Raw genomic sequence first — 23,415 nt, 5'->3', positions numbered from 1 at the left:
TCTTTTCATTTTTTTCTTACAGCGAAGCTGTTAGCCTCTATAGTTGATAGGGATTTCTTTTCCGCTCGTGCTCATCCAAAAACAGTACCGCCACCTAGGGGCCGCGACCACTTAAACAGACCTCAAATGGTAGCTGACAAAGGCCTATGTTTTTGAGTTTCCGCGAGACAGAATTATGTTTTCTCGTATATTTGATTTACAATCTGAAGCTATTATGTCTGCAGCATTGTGCGAAAGTCGTACTTTACTTATTTTCTGACGTAATTTACTCCAAAAAAAGTCAATTAGTTCAATAAGGCACTTGCGCTTGGCGGGGGCCTAGAAGAATGAAGATGTATGCTGCACTTCTGCGCACGCGCGTGCGCGCGTGACGTATGTACGTGTGCACACAATGCAAATGTCCTTGATGCGGGGGCGCTGCGAAAGGTATTCCTACGCTGCTTCTTCAGCTTTGGCAGAGTCTTTCCATCCACGCTGGTCGTACCCAAGCACGTGCGCCAAGTGCCGCTCGAGAAACTCCCGCCGAAAGCGGGCGTTGGCCCCGGCGAACGCGTTCCCGCCATTGCCACATTGACGCTGCTCTGCCCGCAACGCCGCCTCCTCGGCTCGCCGTTGTCGCATGCGTTCGATATCTCGAGTTAGCTCGGCGTCGTGGTTAGCAGCATCCGCCCGCCATTGGCGCTTGCGTTCCTCTAGAAACACAAACATGTCACCAATAATTGAGAAACGCTTCAATACAGCATCGGGGTTAACCCGCTGCTAAACACCGGGGACCCACGTTTCAGCTTCGCTGGTTGACCATCTCTACGGAGTGCTTGGGTGGTGCTTTTTTTCCTTACTCCGTATAGCTCTACAAATTTGATATCGCAATTGATTCTTCGGCTTCCGGGTGAAACTGCGACATTTTTTTGTTTTTTTTATTGTCTTTTTTTTCTGTTTGACCACCGTTCAAGTATGAAATATACCACGGTGCACGGAGATTGTACTAAATTTTGTGAACAGGAACGAAAACGATGAGTAAGTTCAGTAACCTTATTTCTTAACGTCGAGTTTTGTTCGACGGAACGTGAATCATCTTCTTTCTGTCCTCCATGTATTGGTTCGCTGTTACATATAATTTAAATCGGGCCTTATTAGGGGCCTTTCCACAAGCGATAAACGGTCGTCAAAACTTCGTAGGTTGTTGCTAATTGAACTACCAGGGGTAGATAAAATCTTTGCAAAAGAAAAAGAATAAATGAAACAGCAAAAAAAAAAAATTGCGTAGCTTGCACGCAATGGCGCAATGCTAAAGAGACAGCGGAGCTGATGGGCACCTAGCTAGTCCTGGTTTTTGGGCTAGGCTAAGCACTACCAAGTCATCCCCAGCATTTTCCGGAATTTATTGCTTATTGATCAATTATCGATTAGCTATTGAGTGGCTATCGATTAGCTATCGCAAGGTATTGGCCCCGTACTTTGGCTAGGCTAAGCACAAGCAAGTCATCCCCAGCATTTTCCGGAATTTATTCATTATTTGCTGATTATCGATTAGCTATTGATTGGCTGTCGCAAGGTATTGGCCACGTATTAGGGCTAGGCCAAGCACTACCAATTCATCCCCGGCATTTTACGGAATTTACTGATTGATTAGCTATTGATTGGCTATCGATGACTGACAAAGCTTAGGTAGTCCCAATCATGTTTAGCTAGACTTATCCAGGCTCAGCTTCGCTAGTTCACATGAGAACGTGTCATTGCGCTTGAACCCTTTCTGCACTACCGCCAGGATCGGCCCACATTCCGACGCGCCACGGATTAACGGCCAGCTTAAACAGCTGCGCTGTTCATAAGATTCCTTTATAACATGAGTGAATGTACTTTCATCGTAAATGTTTCATGTCACTGATTACATCTGGCTCTCCGTCTGGATCAAGAAGTGCCGAGCCATCTAAGCGAAGTCAAGCAAAAGCCAGGACTAAAACGCCACACCCAGCGTCCGTGTCAGTTCTCATGGGACAGTTCAGATTTTGTGGAGCAGCTCAAGCCTTCGCTGAAGGGCCCGACTCTACGTGGACTGGATCTGCCAGACGCAACGAAACCACGTAGGTGGCGCTGGTGCTCCTCTAGTACTCCTGGAAGAATCCGCTTCCAAATCTCCTATTAGGATACTTTTGCCAATGTACACCAAGTGCCGGAGCCCTCTCCTCCCATTCCTCAACCCACATCTCTTCTGGAGTAGGCCATAAGCCATCCTCTCCCGAATAAAATAAACATTTAATTAAGAATCAACTTTGCTCTCTGGAGTAGCCCAGAACAGTGCTCAGGGAAGTGCGGTGGCGTTATAGCAACAGCTCGAACGTTTCACTGACAGGTGTCATCAGATGTCAAAATCGTAAGTCCAATTGCAGCCGCGAATCTAGCCTTTGTGAACAAAGCGTACCTGTCCCGCTTATTTGGTTTAACGCAGCTCTGTCACACCGAACGTCACCTATTCATAACTGGCTATTCATTAGTGGAAACAGCTGCACCTAGAATACAATGTCCATACTCTGCGTGAGGATTCATATGCTATGTCCTCCATTATGCAACTGATTGTACGCTAAGTATAAAGCTGCGGCTCCATGCACGGCTAAATTGCGCGCTAAATGATTCATGCTCGTAGATTAGATTACGGAACGCCGACATATCCGCATGTGGAACCGAACGTGTGTCCTTGTGGTCACCGAGATTGCGCCACAGTCACCGAGCATCTACGGCAGCCAACCCTTCAGTATCTAAGCAGTGTTTGCATCACGCTGCTGTATGTAGCTACCCTGTGTGGTCTCGATTAGTAGTGTCGAGTGTGAGGCTCTGCGGACAGCATTGAACCGGCTGGATTCTAGACCATTTTCGGAAATGAAGATCCTTGGACCATGGACATACGCGTCGATGGCACAGAAAGCGACGAAAATCATTGTTGCAGTACCCGAAGTCGACAAGTCTTGGCGACCATATGTAGACTTGGTGCGAACCTTCAAATGTGCGCGCAACTGTACTTCTCTCTATCTCTTTTCTCTCTATTTTCATCCCTATACCCCCTTCCCACAGTGCAGGGTTGCAAACCGGACGTGCGTCTGGTTAACTCCCTGCCTTTCCTCTCTTCTATTTCTCTCTCTCTCTCTCGATTACTAGTAAGCCACCCCGTGCAGTCTAATCCTAATACCAACCAACCACTAACAGCGTGTTCTCGGGCGGTGTCCCTCAACGGCATTTTGACTATACTCGTATGCTCGGCGCGTGCACTGGCGCTTTGCTGCCCTACCTGGTTGACAGCTCGAAACAAGAGGCTCTTATCGAAGGCTGTGATAAGATTACGTCATGTCAACAAATGCTCTCGTTACAACTCGGCGCTGTTGCTTCCTGTTTAGGGGCGGCATCAAGGTCAGTCGTGCGTTTGCATTTGGTTCTGTGCCTGGAGTGTCAGAAGAAAAAAAGAAGAAAGAGACACAAAAACCGAACAGTATCTTGAGTTCTATCCGCGTATCTCACAACCCTTTTGTCAGCAATCAGGTTTCAAGCTCTTTTTTTTTTTACTCTTTTCCGGTTTTTATTGCGTGAAAAACGAGTTGGGGGTTGGAGGCTTCACACAAAGCAAACAGAATGGTCTGGCGTGTAACGACTGCAAGATAGCGCTTCCTAAAACACTTGCATGCCTCTGTGCAGAGCAGGGGAAAGCGGTCGTTATCGGATGACGTAGCACGCGTGCCAGTTTCTCGCTATCTCAAACGGCCGTCGGTGTAAAATCTCCTTCTAGACCCGGTGCCCAGCAAGACTGTTTGTCATTCGTCCTGGAGAGCTAAGTGACCAAAGCTTTTTCGGCGCATCACCTTTCATCATCGAAAAACCGGTAAGTCCTTGGAAACCTTTTTTTAAAGCACTAAATCGCACCAACTCAACTAGGCAACAAGTGCCGCAAGCGAGCTTTACACGATGATTTGGGGAAGCTAGGGTCCCGTTCAGAGAAGGGGCCAGAATAGCCAAATGGCATTGAAAACGCGGGTATGTTGGTGTCGTTGTGCTTTTAACTGAAGCATGATATTTGAAAAGCTCATAGGACAGTTACGAGTGTGTAACGCGAATGTCTAAGCGTCAGTTGTGGTGTGGGCTTGGCGTTCTCGCTCCCGATCTGGAGCTCACCCGATCGCTAGGGGGTTTAAAGGTCCCGCTTGTTTCACCAAATTTCAGTGTAAAGGGTGTTCGATAGCGTTTCGGTTTAAACTACTACGCTCCTCTCGGATACTCAAGTGATGGTCGGCTTTCTAAGCAAACACTGGCGCAGCCGACAATGCTTTAAATTAAATGAAATTAAATTATAGGGTTTTACGTGCCAAAACCACGATCTGATTATGAGGCACGCCGTAGTGGGGGACTCCGGAAATTTGGACCACCTGGGGTTCTTTAACGTGCACCTAAATCTAAGTACACGGGTGTTTTCGCATTTCGCCCCCATCGAAATGCGGCCGTCGTGACCGGGATTCGATCCCGCGACCTCGTGCTCAGCAGCCCAACACCATAACCACTGAGCAACCACGGCGGGTCCGACGGTGCTTTGACGACGATGGCGTGATAAAGGGATGGACGATTTTGAAATGACGAAGATAGTATAGGGTAGAAACTTGGGTCGGTTGGTGTAGCATAGTCCAAATTCTGTAAGACCAGCGCTTAGATGAAATACACAGAGAAGAACGACACGCACATCGTCATACACATTGTCTTTGTTTAGTTTTTTTTTGCGAATGTGTGAAGTCCCCCAAAAATAAGAAGCAATAAATTCACACGGTTGCTAGTATAGCTTTATGTCTGTGTCGTTAGCTCTATGACGATGGCGTGACGATGTCTGTATCACGAGAAGCGGATGACGACGACTACGTGAGATTGCGTTACGACGACAGTGAGACGACGGTGGCACATACACAGGGGGCATGACGTCATACCCAGTGGCACATACTCGGCGGCACCCACGGGAACTGTAGACTGAACCATCTCCGGGATGAGCCCAGTACTGCGGACTGCGCCAACGGTGCAAACCAGAGCGAATAGCTAAGAAAAGCCAACGCCTTAAAGGTTTTCCGTTTCGAATGCTAATAGAAGGGAGAAAATATAGAAGAAAAAGTGCAGCTCCACCCTGTCTGGAGCAAACTGGCGAACTGTGCAATTTTGTGGTATATATTTACCTTAGGTCATTTTCCTTCCTTAACAAGTTAACAAGGTAAAAAGTTAAGGACCGAACCAAGAGCAATGGAACGAAAAAGTTGTCGCAGTTTCACCTGAAAGGCGAAGCATCAATTGCGATAGCAAATTTGTAGAGAGCTATACGGAGTAATGATAGTAGCTTTATCAGCTGTATAAACTTGGACATGCAGCAGCACCGGCAACACGCAGAACTGTTGTCGACGCCGTCGGCGTTTTGCCCGCGTTCGCACAAAATGCGTGCGGCGTTGGTGACTGTTGCCGGAGCCTCTGATATAAATAGGCACTTGGTGCCACAGCTAAACGTCGCCTCCCTTCGCCCCCCCCTCCCCCCCCCCACCAGGCCTTTCGTGCGTCAGAAGAAGGCGCGTTTGCTCTACATATATGGTGATTGTAAAGGAGGAAAGAGACGCCTACTTCTGCAGCCCTTAAGGGAGCACGGCACAGAACGCGCGTTTGTTCTCCGCCGTGCGTTCACTCCCCGTGAAAGCGCGCGTCCCTCGCGCCCTTTCACTCGCACATACAGCGTTCGGAGGCGATTGGCGCTGAGCCGTGCTCCCTCAAGGGCTGCAGAAGATAGCGCCAACCTTTCCCTTTCCCTCAAGAACCACTTATCATCGCGCGGCGACGATTTCATCTCCATTGACGTCATACGGAACCTCACGGCGACGGCGACGGCGACGCCGACGGCAGAAATCTGCTTTGGAGTGTCCATATAATTGCTATCGCAATAAAATATTAGGCCTAACGTTAACAGACGGGAAGAGAGTCGTGTGGATCAGAGAGCAAACGGGGTTAGCCGATATTCTAGTTGACATCAAGAGGAAGAAATGGAGCTGGGCAGGCCATGTAATGCATAGGATGGATGACCGGTGGACCATTAGAGTTACAGAATGGATACTAAGAGAAGAAAAGCGCTGTAGAGGGCGGCAGAAAACTAGGTGGGGTGATGAAGTTAGGAAATTTACAGGCGCAAGTTGGAATCAGCTAGCGCAAGACAAGGGTAATTGGAGATCACAGTGAGAGGCCTTCGTCCTGCAGTGGACATAGATATAGGTTGATGCTGATGATGATCCAAGCATAACCGTACAACAATGTGTTGATCGCATCTTTAGAAATACCGGCTGTGTGCCCAAGCTGCTGGGGCATTCATCTTTTTATCAGATCCCGCGCTGACGTCGACAAACAGACAGGAGCGATGCGCCTCATTCCGTTGCATACAGTGCGGAAGAGAAGAATTTCGGGTAGTCAGCAGACTTGGGTGACAAAAAAACGGAGACGTGGGGGAACATGAATGTTATATCAAGTGGGCTTGTGATACCAAGGAGCCGCGCTCGGTCTTTCATTCCAGCCCATAGCGAGTTAGGTTAGTTTAGTGCATGGACCTGTACTGCGATGACCGTGCACGCATGGCATATTTCTGCAGTTAGCTGCTGCCTTCGGGATCGGTCCGCGCACTGCTTCTAGTGTCGGCACCTAGTTTGCATGCCGAGGTCCAGTGTCGCGTGAGAGAAACGGAAAGTATACAACCCGCCGAAGTTGCAGCCAGATATCATCGCAATAGTGAAGACGCAGTCCAGCGAGCGCGGGCAGTGAAGGGGCCATGAACTGGAGACAATGAATCAGAATATTCAAGAATATCCATGTCGTTAGGGACTGGACTGGACTGGAAAAACTTTATTTAGGTCCTGCAGGACGCGCTTAGGGTGTAGCGGGCGTTTCCCACGTAGGGACCGACAAGGAATACCTGGCGGCCGCTTCGTGGGCCGGCTGGACGGCCCATTGCTGGTCGGCGAGAAGCGAGCTTCTGAGCGACTTCTCCCACTTGTCCGAGGTAGAGTCGGGATGGGCGTTTCTACTCTCCCAGAGCATGTGTGTGAGTGTCGCCGTGTATCCGTACGAGGGGCACATGTCGCTGGGTACGCGTCAGGATAGAGAACGTGGAGTTTGGCGGGGTTTGGGTACGTGTCTGTTTGTAATAAGCATAGGGTTAGCGCCTGCGGTCTGTTAAGTTTGGGGTGTGGGGGCGGAAAGATGCGGCGTCCAAGGTAGAAGTGTTTCGTGATTTCATTGTGCGTAACCCCACTTCGCTATCTCGGCGAAGTGGGGTTGCCCTGGGACGGCGCGATCAGTAAGCGCACGCGCTGCGTCGTGGGCGATCTCGTTGAGGTTTGGCGGGGCACCCGGCCGAGATGGGCGGGCAACCAGATGACGGTGTGGGGCTTGAGGGTACTCTGATCCGCGCTGTGGAGGATGCGCAACGCCTGGTGGTAGGGAAGTAGAATATATATATATATATATATATATATATATATATATATATATATTGTGAGGAAGAAGATCGGCACGCTGTACAGCCCCGTTGCCATCGTGTGGCTCGTACCCAGTTCGCTCGCTGGCTACGCCCTACCTGCTGGTGCTGCGTTTCTCGCTGCCGCTCTACGACCCTGAAATTTTGTGCAAGCTTGATGACGCTCGCCTGCTGATTCGTCGCCACGTACTCAAGCAGCATCCAGACCAGTGCGTCGCAAATGGAACGTTCCCGCCGCGTGTTCGCTGTCGAGGCTTGCCTCGTCGCGTTAGAGCGCAACTACTCAAGCTAAGGGTCGGCTGTGTTAATGTGCACGAACGTTTACACAGACAAGGACGTGTGACTAGTCCATCGTGTACGTCTTGCAGTGGCTGCGAGACACTTCAGCACCTGATATTGGAATGTCCCGCTTTCAGTGCGCAACGCAAATCGCTAGTGCGGGACTACCATCTCCTTGGCCTGCGGTGTACGACTCTAGATGAATGTTTATACCCCAGTGGTTGTGCGTCTCGGCATGATCAAGCCCACCGCGCTCTCCTTACTTTTCTAGAAGCAACGAACTTAAGGGCACGTTTGTAACCCAGCAACTATTTCTTTTATTTTACATTCTTTAGTAGCTTGACCTGCAGGGACGGGCCCTACTGTATGTTGTACTTTATTCTTTAGGATGTGTCATCTCGCTCTTTCTTTCCTCCTTCCTCCCCTCCTTCCTATCTTTCCTTCTATGTTTCTCTCGTCCTTTCCGAAGAGTAGGCAGGCGTTGTGCTCCTTTTGGTGGCAGTTGCCAGCCTTGCTTCTCGCTTTCTCTTTCCTGTGTATATGTTTTCAAATCAAATAATAATAATAATAATAATAATAATAATAATAATAATAATAATAATAATAATAATAATAATAATAATAATAATAATAATAATAATAATAATAATAATAATACGACCCAAATAAACCCCCTTTACAATTGGTGGAAGTGCTGAGGTACGACCGGAAATCTGGAACTTCGCAACCGGACACTACAGCCTGTCTTCATTATGCCGGAAGAAGGACCACCACAACCACAACCCGCTGCCTCGGTGCCTACTTTGGTCTGCCCTGGCCCGTTAGGTCAACGCGACCCACCCATCTTCAGTGGTACAGAAGATCATGACGTAGAAGACCTGCTCGCTGAATACGACCGGGTGAGCACCCACAACCACTGGGACGACACCCAAAAGCGAAATTACGTGTCGTTTTACTTGAGCGGTGTCGCCAGCGTGTGGCACCGAAACCACGAACGTGATTTCACGACGTGGGCGGCCTTCAAAGCTAGCGTAACGGAGGTATTCGGGCGCCCCGCCGTTCGCAAGCTTCGCGCCGAGCAACGTTTGCGTGCTCGTGCACAACAGAGCGGGGAGACATTTACTAGTTACATAGAAGATGTTGTCGACCTCTGTAACCGCGTTGATGCCGCAATGGCTGATGCCGAGAAGATCAGGCACATCTTAAAGGGCATTGAAGACGACGCCTTCCAGATGCTGCTGGCGAAAAACCCGGCAACAGTGTCAGAACTCGTCAGTCTCTGCCAAAGCTTCGATGAACTACGCAAACAACGCGTAGCCACCCGCCAATCTCTTCCACAGGCCACTTCAATGTCAAGCTTGACTGTTGCCCCGGATAACACTTCGCTGTTAGCGCAGATCAAGGACTTCGTCCGTGAAGAAGTTGCCCGTCAGCTTTCGCTGATGCCGCTTACACACGGCCCGTCGAGTTCTCCATTGGCGCCCGCTCTGCAATATGTCATCAAGGAGCAGGTAGCCGACCACGTCCCACCTTCGTTCCATCAGGCTCCGACTGCCGCTCCCCTGACGTACGCCGAAGTCGCTGCGAGACCTGGACTGCAGACCTACAGTCTACTTCGCCCGCCTTTGCGCCCGCCTCTGTCCCCTCCCGCCCGACCAGTGGTACAGCGTGCACGACCTCAAGACCATTGGCGCACGGATGACAACCGTCCGATTTGATTTTATTGTGGCCGTGCTGGACACGTGGCACGTCACTGTCGCCTACTTGCACCGAACGTCTCCAACAATGTGCCTCCATATGCGCCACGTTTCCAAAAACGGCGCAATTATTCGGACAGCTATGATACTCCTCCTGCCGCTGAGACTGCCTTCTCCGCTCGCCGTTCACCATCTCCTCGCCGGCGCTCCCTTTCGCCCATGCACCGTCGGCGGAACCCTCTGCGCCAGGAAAACTAAATATCGCAGTTCAGGAGGCAAGAACTGCGGTGTCAGCAAAATATATAAGGCCTCATAGTTAACCGAAAAACGTTATTGAAATCACAATAGAAGGAATATTGACGCTAGCCCTTGTCGACACCGGCGCTGCACTTTCAGCGATAGATGCCCGTATTTGCCGCAAAATTGGAAAAGTGACGACACCGCTTTCTGGATTATCCCTTCGGACGGCCAACGCGCAGCACGTCGAGCCATCCGGTGCCTGCACCGCTCGTGTCGTCATTCAGGACGTTCTCTATGTCATCGAATTCATCGTGTTGCCATCATGTTCTCACGACGTCATATTAGGATGGGACTTTCTCTCCACACATCATGCGATCATCGACTGCGCCCGAGCCGAAATTGAGCTGTTTCCGTTTTCGACAGATATTATCCATGCCAACAAGGGCCCGTGTCGAAAAATCACCGTTTCAGAAGATACCATTATACCTGCCTGGTCTTCTGCTCTTGTCAGCTAGTGTATCTTGTGCCTCTGTAGATGCCGGCACAGTACTCTTCACGCCCTCTGAACTTCTAGTTCGCCGCTGATCACTACCACTGCCGTTCGCTGTTCTCGAGTTCATCACTGGCATCTCTCTGATGTGTGTGTCAAACCCGTCGGCCGAACCAATTACTTTACGCCACCGTGAAAGCCTTGGGATAGCAGAGTCACTGGCTTCACCTTCAATCTTTGGCACAATGGACGACTCTGCTTCTCTTGCTCGAAGAATCGCCTCCTCAGTCGCTGCCGCGTTCTTTTACGCCTTCTATTGCCAGTGACCTTACGGCTACGCAGCGAGCCGAACTTCTTCACTTGCTCCAACGCTTCTCTTCCTCTTTTGACTGTCAAGCAACGTCACTCGGCCGCACAACGACTGTTTCGCACACTATCGACACCGGAAGTCATGCACCCATTCGGCAGCGTCCGTACCGAGTATCGGCGAGCGAAAGACGCGTTATCGATGACCAGGTGAACGATATGCTCAAACGCGGTGTCATCAAGCCTTCTAGTAGTCCCTGGGCATCATCAGTCGTCCTAGTTAAGAAAAAAGATGGCACCATACGATTTTGCGTTGATTATCGAAGGCTTAACAAGATTACTTGAAAGGATGTATACCCGTTGCCACGTATAGACGACGCACTTGACTGTTTACAAGGAGTGGAGTTCTTTTCCTCCTTAGATCTCCGCTCTGGCTACTGGCAGGTGCCCATGGCTGACGCTGACTGTCCAAAAACCGCGTTTGTAACACCAGATGGCTTGTACCAATTCACTGTCATGCCGTTTGGTCTCTGCAACGCACCCGCCACCTTTGAACGCATGATGGACGGCATCCTGCGCGGCCTGAAGTGGCATACTTGTATCTGCTACCTCGATGACGTTGTCGTGTTTTCTCCAGATTTTCCGACCCATCTTCGCCTGTTTACATCAAGTTTTGACCTGTCTCCGGAATGCTGGTCTCCAGCTTAACTTGAAAAAGTGCCTATTTGCAGCTAGAAAACTGACTATACTAGGCCATGTTGTTTCCAAAGAAGGCATTCTTCCCGACCCTGCTAAGCTTCGTGCCGTATCCGAATTCCCGAAGCCCACTAACTTGAAAGCACTACGCAGCTTCATTGGACTATGCTCCTATTTTCGACGATTCGTTCGCAATTTCGCTACTGTGATCGCACCCCTGAACCAACTTCTCCAAGGCGACAATGCACTTTCTAATTGGTCGGAAGCCTCTGAGGAAGCGTTTACCACTCTTCGCCGCCTACTTACGTCTCCGCCAATCTTGCGCCATTTTGACCCAAGCGTACCTACAGAACTTCACACTGACGCCAGTGGTGTAGGCCTTGGTGCCGTACTCGCACAAAGTACGAACACTAATGCCGAATACGTGTTCGCTTATGCCAGTCGGGCCCTTACAAAACTTGAGGTCAATTACACAGTAACCGAAAAAGAGTGCTTGGCCATCGTATGGGCACTTCAAAAATTTCGCCCATATCTCTATGGTCGACCCTTTGACGTGGTGACGGATCATCACGCTCTTTGCTGGTTATCTAACCTCAAAGACCCGTCGGATCGCCTCGCTCGGTGGGCCCTCCGCCTCCAAGAATACGATATCCGTGTCGTCTATCGCTCTGGACGCAGACACTCTGACGCCGATGCCCTTCTCGCGCTCCCCAGTTACTCCAGTTGCCAGTACTCCTACCGACAGTCATGATATCTCCCCACTTGACATCATGGACATGGCCTCGGAGCAACGAAAAGACCCATGGATCGTCACGATATTCGATATTTTGTCCAACCCTCCGGCGGCTTCGGCAACTCGAGCGTTACGCCGACAGGCCCAGCATTTCGCCATCCGCGACGGATTTTTATACCGCCGCAACTACCACAATGACGGCCGCACATGGCTCTTAGTCGTGCCCCGCCACCTACGAAACGATTTATGCTCCGCTTTTCACTCCGACCCCCAGTGTGGTCACGGCGGAGTGTCGAAGACCTACACACGGCTTCGCTTACGCTACTATTGGCGCGGCATGTACACCTTCATCCGCAAATACGTACGCTCCTGCATTGCCTGCCAGCGACGCAAATGTGTCTCGCACCTCTCCGCCGCACCTCTCCAGCCACTTCCCTGCCCAGCTCACCCATTTGACCGTGTCGGCATTGATTTATACGGGCCTCTTCCATCTACTGGCGCTGGCAACCGATGGATTGTCGTCGCCGTAGATCATTTGACACGATATGCTGAAACCGCCGCCTTACCTCCCGCATCAGCAAAAGACGTCGCCTCGTTCATTCTACACAACTTTGTTCTCCGCCATGGCGCACCTCGTGAACTGCTGAGCGATCGGGGTCGCGTATTCCTCTCGGACGTGCTGCAGTCACTCCTATCGGAAGGCCAAATTATTCACCGCACAACTACCGCTTATCACCCACAGACGAATGGCTTAACTGAACGATTCAACAGAACTCTTGGTGACATGCTATCAATGTATGTGGCGTCAGACCATTCCAACTGGGATGCTGTACTTCCCTTTGTCACATACGCATATAACGCTGCCTCCTAAGCCACTACCGGGTTCTCACCATTCTTTCTGCTTTACGGCCGCCAGCCCTCCAGCACCATGGATACGGTTCTCCCGTACCGGCCGGACCCTGCCGACTGCTCACCCGTTGCTACGGTCGCTCAGAACGCCGAAAAATGCCAACAACTTGCCCGTTCGTTGACGTCTGCTCAACAGTGTCGCCAAAAACAGCGTCATGACCTCAAACCACCTCCTCACCCTTTCGCCATCGACTCCCTCGTGTGGTTTTGGGTCCCACCTATTGCTGCTCCTGGTCTTTCGTCGAAGCTCCTTCCCAAGTACCACGGGCTCTACCGCGTGGTTGCGCAAACATCACCAGTTAATTACGTGGTTGAACCCGTGTCGCCATCTTCCGATCTCCGTCGTCGCGGGCGAGAGACTGTACACATTGACCGGCTCAAGCCGTGCTACGATCCACTGCACTCTCCCTAGGTCGCCAGGATGGCTACTCTTTCATACTGGGGGGTGATTGTGAGGAAGAAGATCGGCACGCTGTACAGCCCCGTTGCCATCGTGTGGCTCGTACCCAGTTCGCTCGCTGGCTACGCCCTACCTGCTGGTGCTGCGTTTCTCGCTGCCGCTCTACGACCCAAATAAACCCCCTTTACAATATATATATATATATATATATATATATATATATATATATATAACTAAAACTATTTACACGTTGTATTTACAAGAGATACATAAACAGCAGCTGAGAATCCAGACAGGCTGTTGCCACTTGGTCGTCGTCTTCGTCGTCGACATTGTCTTCTTTCCTCACCGCAACACAAACCCCGGCGGAAAAAGCACCGTCCCGGTGCTTCAGATGGGGCCATCGGGAAGGGCGTAACAAGGCTTAAGCCGAAATATGTGTACGACGTCATGTGATGTGGAACTGGGTGGCATGACGGAGGTCACTGGGATTATCTCATAGGTGACATTGGTCACTTGACGTAGAACGCGGTAAGGGCCATTGTAGCACGGAAGAAGTGTCTCGGAGAGCCCCACTCGGCGGCAAGGAGACCAAAGTAGTACGAGAGAGCCTGGTGAAAAGCATGACTCACGATGGCGGCAATTGTTAGCGTGCTTTTGAGTTTCCTGCGATGCCAACAACGAGTACGGGTAAGCTGGTGGGCATGGCCAGCGTGGGCAATGACGTCGCGGGCATACTGGGTCCCCGAATCCCCTACCAAGGGGAGTGAAGCGTCCAATGGTAATACAGGGTCACGACAGAAGAGCAAGTAAAAGGGGCAATGCCCAGCAGTATCGTGGCGGGACGAATTATAGGCGAACGTGACATAGGGCAGCGCAACATCCCAGTCCTTGTGGTCAGGTGAAACGTATTTCGATAGCATGTCAGTGATGGTCTGATTAAGTCGCTCAGTAAGGCCGTTGGCTTGGGGATGATATGAGGAAGCCAGTTGGTGCTTGGTAGAACATGAGCGTAGGATATCGGCGATGACTTAGGAGAGGAAAGCGCAGCCGCGGTTGGTAAGGAGCTATCGCGGGGCGCCATGGACTAAAATGATATCCCGGAGTAGAAAATCTGCGACGTCAGTCGCGCAGCTCGTGGGAAGTGCCCGAGTGATGGCGTAGCACGTCGCGTGATGAGTAGCCACAGCGATTCACCTGTTGCCGGAGCTGGACTCGGGGGGCTAAGAAGATCCAAACCCACGCGGAAGAGTGGCTCAGTGGGAATGGCGATCGGCTGAAAGTACCCTGCAGGAAGCATTGCTGACTTTTTCCGATGTTGAAAGGGTTTGCAAGCCCTATTGAGCGGTGAAGCTGGAGCGCACGTGGCTGGCGACGTTGAGGCGAGGGCGAGCGAGCAGAGTGGCGAGTAGAGGTAGCGGCGTCGGAAGCGTCGTAGAAGCGACGGGGTGAAGAACTGCGGGGCGAACTTGAATTCCAGAAAGTGTTGCGAGGCGGGGATGGCCAACGGCTACGGCAGTGACGGGAAACGTGACCGATTCGGCCGCAGCAGAAAGGGATCGGCCTGCCATCAGGTGCACGGCAGTCCAATGGATTCCGGGCACTGTAGGGATAACGGGCACTGTTGGGTGGACTGCCATAGGACCGAGGCATAGGAGCAGGGCCGGTGTGAGGACGACTCAAGGCGCAGGCGCTGCGGAGACCCATATTAATGATTTCTTGGCAAACCACGAACTAGATCAGTGGCATCGTCTCAGCAGTGTTGTTCCAAGACGTCTGTTGAGGCGAGGCAGGAAACGCTGCTTCGAGTTCGCGGCGCACAATGCGGGTCACGTTTTCACTTGGTGGTGGCAAGCCAGCTTGGTCGGTTGGGCCGGTACAAGAAGAGGTCACTGCAGTATTTGGAAGCCGTGAAAAACTGATTGCGTATACGCGTCGGCTCTTCGCCTGCTCGAAACGGCGGCATTCCTTCATGATGGCGTCGACAGTCGATAGGTTTCTAAAGACCAGACGGTTGAATGCGTCGTCCGCGATGCCTTTGATAATATGCCCAACCTTGTCCGCCTCTAGCATGGACATGCCGATTTTATGACAGAGGGCGAGGACGTCCTGAATGTAGGAGACATACGACTCGGTAGCAGTTTGGGCACGCGTGGCGAGTTGTTGCTTGGCGGCTAGCTGTCGACCGGTCGGATTGCCGAAAACGTCGGACAGCTTCTCTTTAAACAACTCTCCGCTGGTGAGTTTTTCCTCGTGTGTGTAACACCACGTTCGCGGTGTTCCGTCGAGGTAGAACACGACATTGGCCAGCATTATGGTCGGATCCCACCTGCTGACCTTGCTGACCCGCTCATACATCTTCAACCATTGTTCTACGTCAATACCATTGAGGCCAGTGAACTTGCCTGGGTCTTGCGGCTGAGGTAGAGCAACGTACTGGGTATGCGTAGTCGGCGATGCCTCTGCAGACGCGGTGCCGTCCGCTGGATGCATGTTCCCAGGCTGGGTAAGACGTCCGCTGCCGTACTTCGTGGCGAAGACACGTACCCCGCACCTCCACCAAAGTGTCACGGGTATAAAACTATTTACACGATGTATTTACAAAAAATACATAAACAGGAGAGGCTGTTGCCACTTCGTCGTCTTCTCCGACGTCGACGTTGTCTTCTTTCCTCACCATAACAATATATATGCGAAGAAGGAGGCCCCGTAGTTAAAAGCTTACGTGGTACCTCCTGTGCGTGATAACACGGTTTATTGAAATAAAACAGCAATGACCACACTTGAAACTTGCAACAGTTAATAAATCCTAATAATACTATAATATACAAACGCGCGAAATACAACATATGGCTGTGAATAAATCGTTAGCAATATAACAAATTCAAAGGCACAATATTTCAATAGCTTCGAAGAAAAACTCACCGATGATTACGATACTCCCTAATGCGAATTTTGAGCGCAGTTGTTTTGGTTTCTTGAACTCGGATATATTACGATGAAGTAGCACATGCGCAGTGGGTCCAAAGCCCATGCCAGTGCTTTGTTTCCATATATCGGTGCCGCACCGACCGGGGGGGGGGGGTTCGGGGGTTGTAACCCCCCCCCCCCCCCCTGAGGCCTAGTTAACCCACCCTTTTGTATAACCCCTTTTCTTTCCTTGCGTATTTGAGTACTGCAACTAAGATGTAAGAGGCGTAATCGTATGCGAGTACGCAAAAAGCGCATTTTTTGACAATTTCCCGTGAAGACATTGAATTTAGTGCTGTTTAGATGGTATTGGCAAACTGTCAACTCCCCCCTGGCAGAGATCCTGGGTGCGCTACTGCCATATATGGTATCGGTGGACGCGCTTGCCGCATGCCTGGTCGCAGCCGTGCAGCACGTCTCGTCCGGCACTCCGCTTTCCTCCTCACCATTTCGCCATACTCTCCTCTTCCGCTTTCCTGCTCGCGCTCTCTTCGCTCTCGCCGTCTTTCATCCCCCATTGCGCTCCGCGTTCGCTCTTTCGTTCTTTCGTTCTTTCGCTCATTCGGGCACGCCGAATGACACCAAGGGACGCCGACGCTCAACGCCGGAACGGGCGCCTAGGAGCGGCGCTCTAGCGCATTGGCGCAAGCATGATGGCAAGGAAACAAAATAAAGATGCGACGAATGAAGGCGCACCACACAATAAAAGGAATATAAATTATCCGTATAGAAGGTTAATATTAGCTTGGTGTAGATAAAAAACATTGTAGTTCTGTTTGAAATCTCTGATCTTCCTGCAGTTTTAAGGAAAATAATAGTGTGTTCCCGAATGATAAGGCTGTAAAATGAACTGACTGTTTGCCGTGAGGTGTGGGATATGAGCGTTCTGTAAAATGAACACTCTATGCACATATTGTATTGATAGCATTAACAACATACCTTTTTGGGATGATGACCACTGGAACGCAATCGCTTACGTCTACCCTAAAAAATTGAAGGTTATATTTAACTAGATACACACTCAGAATATTATTTGCACGTAATAACTGATTGGCGCTGGTGTCACATGAAGAAAATGTTGCTGAACGAATTGTTCAGTGTTGAATTGCTTGCATTGACGTTAGGTGACTGCTATATGTACTGCTCTACGATACGATGCCCTAGTTAATTAGTGTGGGAGCGAACAAAAACGTGATAAAGTGACATGAAAGTTGATAACGACAAGCATGAACGAGCTTTTATTAGAACGCGTGTTCCGTATGCCATTTCCTTTTTCTGGTAGCTGTACTAGAAGATAAAATTTAAATTGAAAGTAAAATACACTCTTGACTAAGCACAATGATCGTTAAGCTTTGCGTACGTGGTGCAAAACAATGCGCCTGAATCTATATGCCAGACTATACATCGGCCTATCGGGAGGATGGTGTAGAGACAAAAAGGCCCGAGTTTGAAGACGCAGACTATCGAGAAGCTTAGGCGAGCAGACATGTAGCCTGACACATTGATTCAGACGCATAGTTTTGCACAATGTTCGCAGAGTTACTGCGAAACGAAGGAGGTGGGCCTCCAATAAAACAACTTGTATATTGGGACGATGAATGGCCAAGGACTGGCCGCAGTGATTGCACTGCGTGTGGAGATCAGAGTTTATCCGCGAGGGTCCCACGTACTCTGAACGTCTCTGGTACAAGCCATAATCGGGCCACGCTACCCGTGACCCGGGGTCGCAAGAAGCGGCGTCACTATGTCGTCTTTGTCGGTGGCTAGCGCGTCGTCCGCTGCACGGTGAGTGGTAGCGGCTACCGTGTGTCGTGGCACGAACAAATAAAACATAAACGCTACTGCCCCAGCATTCTTCCGTGAAATGTAAAAAAAAAAAAATCATCATGACCTATTTGTTTCCTTTTTGCAGGAGGTATCGGCAATGAGCCCTTCTGCCACGAGCCAGATCGACGTCCGCGCGGTCGTCGACGAGGCGGTCGCATCTCGAGCCGAGGCTTTGCACGCCGTGGGTCGCTTCCTGTGGGAGAACCCGGAGACGCGCTTCGAGGAGCACAAGGCGCACGACACGCTCTGCGTCTTCCTCGAGAGCGAAGGTTTCGACGTGCGGCGACACCACGTCCTGCGCACGGCCTTCCGCGCGGAGTACGGGGGTAAAGTACGACACTTTTGCAGTCAGACCGCATACCGCCCCTATAAAGTTAAACAAGTCGAAACCGCCAACCATTGAGTCACATTTGGCAGTGTTTGTGGCATTGGTGTTATTTAGGACCGAATAATGAGGCACTATGCGAAAGCATTGTATTGGAAGGGAGCCGCACCTTAACGATATCTGTATCCGAAAGCTCCTCCCGCACCCCCTGGAGAGTAGAAAGGCGTAGCGTGCGCCAGATTGGCGGAGAGGTGAAGTAGTGAGGAAGAATGGCGAGAGGAGGTGCGCATCGGTTTAATTAGTAAGTCTCTCTAGGCAACGTAGACGGAAGGAGAGGCCGTGGAAATAACCAGGCGCACAGGAACGCCCGCATTACTTGGCACGAGCCTATTGTAGAACTGCGCATTTGTAACTACGCATTGGGAAGCATCGGCGCCTAGAAGACGAGACGGCTGAAGATCGGGGCCTGCGTCTTAGTGCGTGTGCAGCATAACATTCTATGCGGTGAGTTTGGCGATGGGACCAAGAGTGTATGGGCTTAACATTGTGGTTCATTGTGAAAATGAGACAGAAGGAAAAAAATTAGGCAGAAATCATTGACAATGATTGTCAATGTAAGCGAATAGCCCGAACGAACGAGCAAGTGAGATATATGGATAGTTCCCCGTCTTCCCTCTGGCACCCGAGAGCACGCGCCCTTTCCATCGGCGCGTTTCCTCGCCTTCCCTCGCTCATGTCAGGCGACAATCCACCGACCATCGGCATACGTACGGACTACGAACGCGGCCGAAAGGGTCTAAGTATGCTATGCGCATTAAAATGTGCAGAAACCATCGACGAGGATCGCCTATGCTAGCGAATGGCCAAACGCTTCTAGCAAGCTATTCGTTTTATTAAAGGAATGATGCTCTTGAAAGCGTATATTTGTTGAAGCGAGGACAATTAAGTAGGGTTTGTTGTTTCATCGCGCAATTCCGTAGAGAACAGAGCCGTTAACCAGTAGATCTGTAACGGTGCCGGAGCCCTGTCCTGCAGCCACAATTGCCGAAGGGGGGGAGAGGGCAGCTGGAGAAGAGGAGGGCTGCCCTTCCCGAGCGCTCCACCGCAGCATCTGAGCATTTCAGTATGACTAAATTTTCAGACATTCCAAAGCTCTCGCGCCCCTGTATGCGGCGAGAGGCCCGGCTATTCGCTTACACGCACAACACTAGACGATGTTACGATGACATTTCTTCAGGGGAGCAAAGTTTGATCGTGCTGTCTACGTCTCGTCTCTGTCCTTGTTCCCCCAGCGCTGAATTGTTATCTGAAAGATCGGTCGGCGAGAAGGACAGTGCAAACAACCAGAATTCTATAGGGTGACAAACAAATATTCTTGGAGCCGCAAAGCTCAGTGCCCAAGCCGTTCTGACGAGTTCTTGAGAGAAGAGAGCCAGCAGATGACATTGGTGGTCTGTAACGACCGAAAACGTGCGGCTAAATAACTATGGGCGGAACTTGGCGACAACCCACAGTAAAGCGAGGCACTCTCGTTCAGTGGCAGAATAATTTCTTTCCAAAGGCGAGAGCAGGCGGCTGGCGTAAGCGATCACGCACTCTCGGCCGTGCTGCCATTGGGCGAGGACGACGCCAATGCCGTGGCCGCTGCCGCCTGTGCGGACTTCGGTCGCAGCAGATGGGTCAAAGTGGGCGTTTATGGGGTCAGGAAGCGGACGAGAGCTGCAAATGCGTGGGCCTGCTCTGGGCTCCTCGAGAATGGAGTGTTTTTAGCAGATCTATTAGGCGGTCGAGCAAAGTCAACGAAGTTTTTGACGAAAGGGTGAAAGTAAGCACATACGCCAACGAAGAACCGTACGTAAGCAACTGAGCGTGGCACAGGAAAGCTGTGAATGGTGTGAACCTTGTCGTGATCTGATTGGACACCGGACGCGCTAACAAGGGGGCCCATTACGGTGATCTTATGGCGCCTAAATTGGCCTTTCGTGGAGTTGAGTTAGAGGCCTCCTCTCTAGAAGGCTACATGAATTGTCACGGGACGGATGAGATTGCTGTTGAACGTGGGAGAAAAAAAACTGTGGCTTCCAATCCACGCTGTGAAGGTGGTTGGACAGCGAGGCTGTAAACGACACCCACAACGATTACTCATTATGACGTCACTTGAATTCACACACGTGGCTCTACAAAGAGTGAAACCAGAGACAAGTGAAGTGTACTTAACCACACTGTTTATTACTTGACAACGACATTATATTCACGCTGTTCTTCTGGCGTCTTTACTTTCCGTGGCCTACCCATGGTAGTCTGGAATGAATTGCATGAGTTGCTAGACCGTGGTGTAGTCACTACGTTATTTCTATGATGTTGGGTACTTTTCCACTCGGAGCAGCTTACGCTACCGTAATCTTTACCGGGAAACACACGCGGAAGAAGGAACGTGCTTCGCATTATTCGCAGACGTCATTATCATACATTATACGGTTCGCACTTCACACGAGGATTTTCAATGACGTCCCTTTCGAAGCAGCTGCAAACCTAATCTTTACCGGAACGCGTCGGAGGGTGTTCCCATTGTTCACACGCGCCTTATCATCCATCGTGTGGTTTTGATGCTTGTTTTGTGGTTTTTATTTTGAAAACGAGTGCTGACCTGTATGCTATATGCCTGATTTCAAAGCAGATATGCTGTTTGTATTCAATCTTTAGCCTGGCGTCTTTTACTTACGCCGACACGAAAATTTCCTTGGTTGGTAGAGGTATACAGCTTCGCTGTAAAAATGCTGGCTCTCACGTAATCGAGAGTAGATGTAAGCATGAAATGGCTACCGGCAAAGCAGATTGGTTGGACATGATACTAGCCACAATCTTAAAATGGGTGTAGTGCACGTTCGCAACCGCACACTCCACCCCACCATACCGCACCACACCGCACCACGCCATATTGTGCACTGGTCCATATGGACGCAGTTGTTTCCTGTCACAGACAGAACCTCATTGCAAGTCTCGTCTCGGCAAAACAGCCATCCGCGGCGCGCCGGACGCAGCCGGACGCAGCAAAACCCGCGCCGCGGAACTTACGGACAACTGGCGTTGAAAAGAGCACAGACAACCCTGTCGCAGGGCCAGAATATCACAATAAAGTGCATGGGGCCCTGTATCTGCCTTTTGAACGCCGCTATTGGAAATCGCAAATAAAACTTCAGCGTACTACAGGGTACAGCTTCAGTGATAATGTGAACAAACATTGGGAAGGACTTGAAAACAATATTTTTTGTAACTTGTTTAGGCATTATAACTAGCGTATGTAATGCCGTCCTGTACAAAGGGTTGGGGGCCAGAGACCGTATTTTGTTAACTTTTGACTGGTTGCCCGGATGTTCTCGTTGGAGTGGCTGGATAACGGCTCTGGCTTTTGGCTCAAGGTCACTTGAAGGTCGCCAACAACGGGAACTAAAAGAATTTCATGCTTTAATGGTCACATCGCCGAGATAGCAAAGGCAAGTGGACCATTTGTAGCCACAGAGTAGTGAGTTCTTATTCTTTCAAAAGTCTCCGGAGCATTACATAGGCCAAACGGTATGACCTTCATCGACGAGTTGTAGCGGGCATGCGTCTTTTTGCGTGATCTTATTTAAGTGTTGATATTCGACAATATTTGGGGCACGCCATATCGAACCGTGCCTCGTCTTGAATATACTCAGGAACCGGTTCTGGAGGGTGACGCTCTTCAAGCAGGAGGCCTCGGAAAGGCTCCGAGGATATGTGAGGCTTGTCACCCCGTGGCGAATGCGGCTGCAATTCCCATTGTACGCGAGAGGCCTAGCCAACTGGCTGAGCCACACTGTCCAGGAAGGTACATGTTGCCACCGTGCGTCGAGGCAATAGTGGCAGGCGAGATGACCAGCCTCAGCGCAAAGGTGACCGGTGATGGTAAGGAGAATAGTAAGGGTTCCAGGGGCGGAGCGGGGACGCGGGTGCCAATTCACGCAAACACAGTGAGGGACGGGCAGCACTGTTGGTAAGGTTGGGAACGACACTGGTACCTCTGGACAGTGTCGCGTAAGACCGCGTGAACCGTCTGGCGTCGCAGTACGAGAGGATCGCATGGGAGAGGAAAGTATAAAATAACTTCAAGCGGAAAGCTTGACGCCTTCTGACTTCAGTGACGAAGAAGCTAGCTGAAAGGTTAGAAACAGCGCAACCACGTTAAAGCGAACCGTAATAGCTTTTTAGCTCAGAGACATGCACATGCCCATTCGAAGCACCCGTTGTGACATGTGCCATGCGATAAAAAAGTTTGATGTCACTGAGCTAGGGTAAGCACGCTGTCACAACGCGGTGCTTGGGACGCCGAAAAACCCCTGCCAGAGTTACCGAAAGACTGCGTACGCCATAATACCAAGCTAACAGACCTGTACTGAACGTTGCGGTGCGGCAACTGAGAATGATCAAAAGGTTCGCAAGCAAGAGGTGACAGCGGCATGAAGTCGCTTGCGCAGAGTGGCTGCAAAATTACGATCCTTTCGCCGCAAAGGTGATGATGGAGGAATTCTCTGCCAAAGTTCAGAAAGCGGAGTTCTCGGGAAGTTTGGTGTCCTATAGTCCTTGTGGATAGCGGTATGGGCAATAAACATAACCCTTAAATCGCGATTGTCACGCTCAATACGCGGGAGTTATGTCGACGTTTCTCTTGTGTTTGAAACCTATAGGGCCGAACACGACTGCGCGAATGTGCGGCTCGTAATGTAAGTAGCATTTCCCGTTATCAACTGTGCATAGAATACTAATCGCGAAAATACTTCCAGAAGGCATTTCCGTATGTTTTGCGAAGTCAGTGTATGCAAGGGGTCAACTCGATTCTCTTCGTGAAGTGAAGTCCACTGGTAGTGCGGTTACCACGAGAGCTGTTCGGATAAGCTGCTGTGTTATCACAAGCCAGGGGCTGTAACTAATGATTGCTCTCATGAGGCCAGGTAGATGACCCTCACGAGGTTTTTACCATTGACGCGTAGGACAGCCTTCTA

At 50.6% G+C, this 23,415-nt stretch overlaps 1 protein-coding gene across 1 annotated transcript in view; it reads left to right on the top strand.

Moving 5' to 3' along the window:
• Positions 1-3,680: 3,680 nt before the first annotated feature.
• LOC119441755 (xaa-Arg dipeptidase) overlaps positions 3,681-23,415 on the top strand; it is a 41,795-nt gene continuing 22,060 nt past the window's right edge. Inside the window, exons 1-2 of the mRNA XM_037706364.2 lie at positions 3,681-3,868; positions 18,155-18,395. Of these exons, the coding sequence (XP_037562292.1) occupies positions 18,167-18,395 (229 nt within the window). The 5' untranslated portion in view covers positions 3,681-3,868; positions 18,155-18,166. The remainder of the gene's footprint in view (positions 3,869-18,154; positions 18,396-23,415) is intronic.

Source organism: Dermacentor silvarum, chromosome 2 (assembly GCF_013339745.2).
Source record: "Dermacentor silvarum isolate Dsil-2018 chromosome 2, BIME_Dsil_1.4, whole genome shotgun sequence".
Taxonomy (NCBI): Eukaryota; Metazoa; Arthropoda; class Arachnida; order Ixodida; family Ixodidae; genus Dermacentor; species Dermacentor silvarum.
The sequence above is the reverse complement of the archived record's forward strand: the minus strand, read 5'-3'. Positions and strand labels throughout refer to the sequence as shown.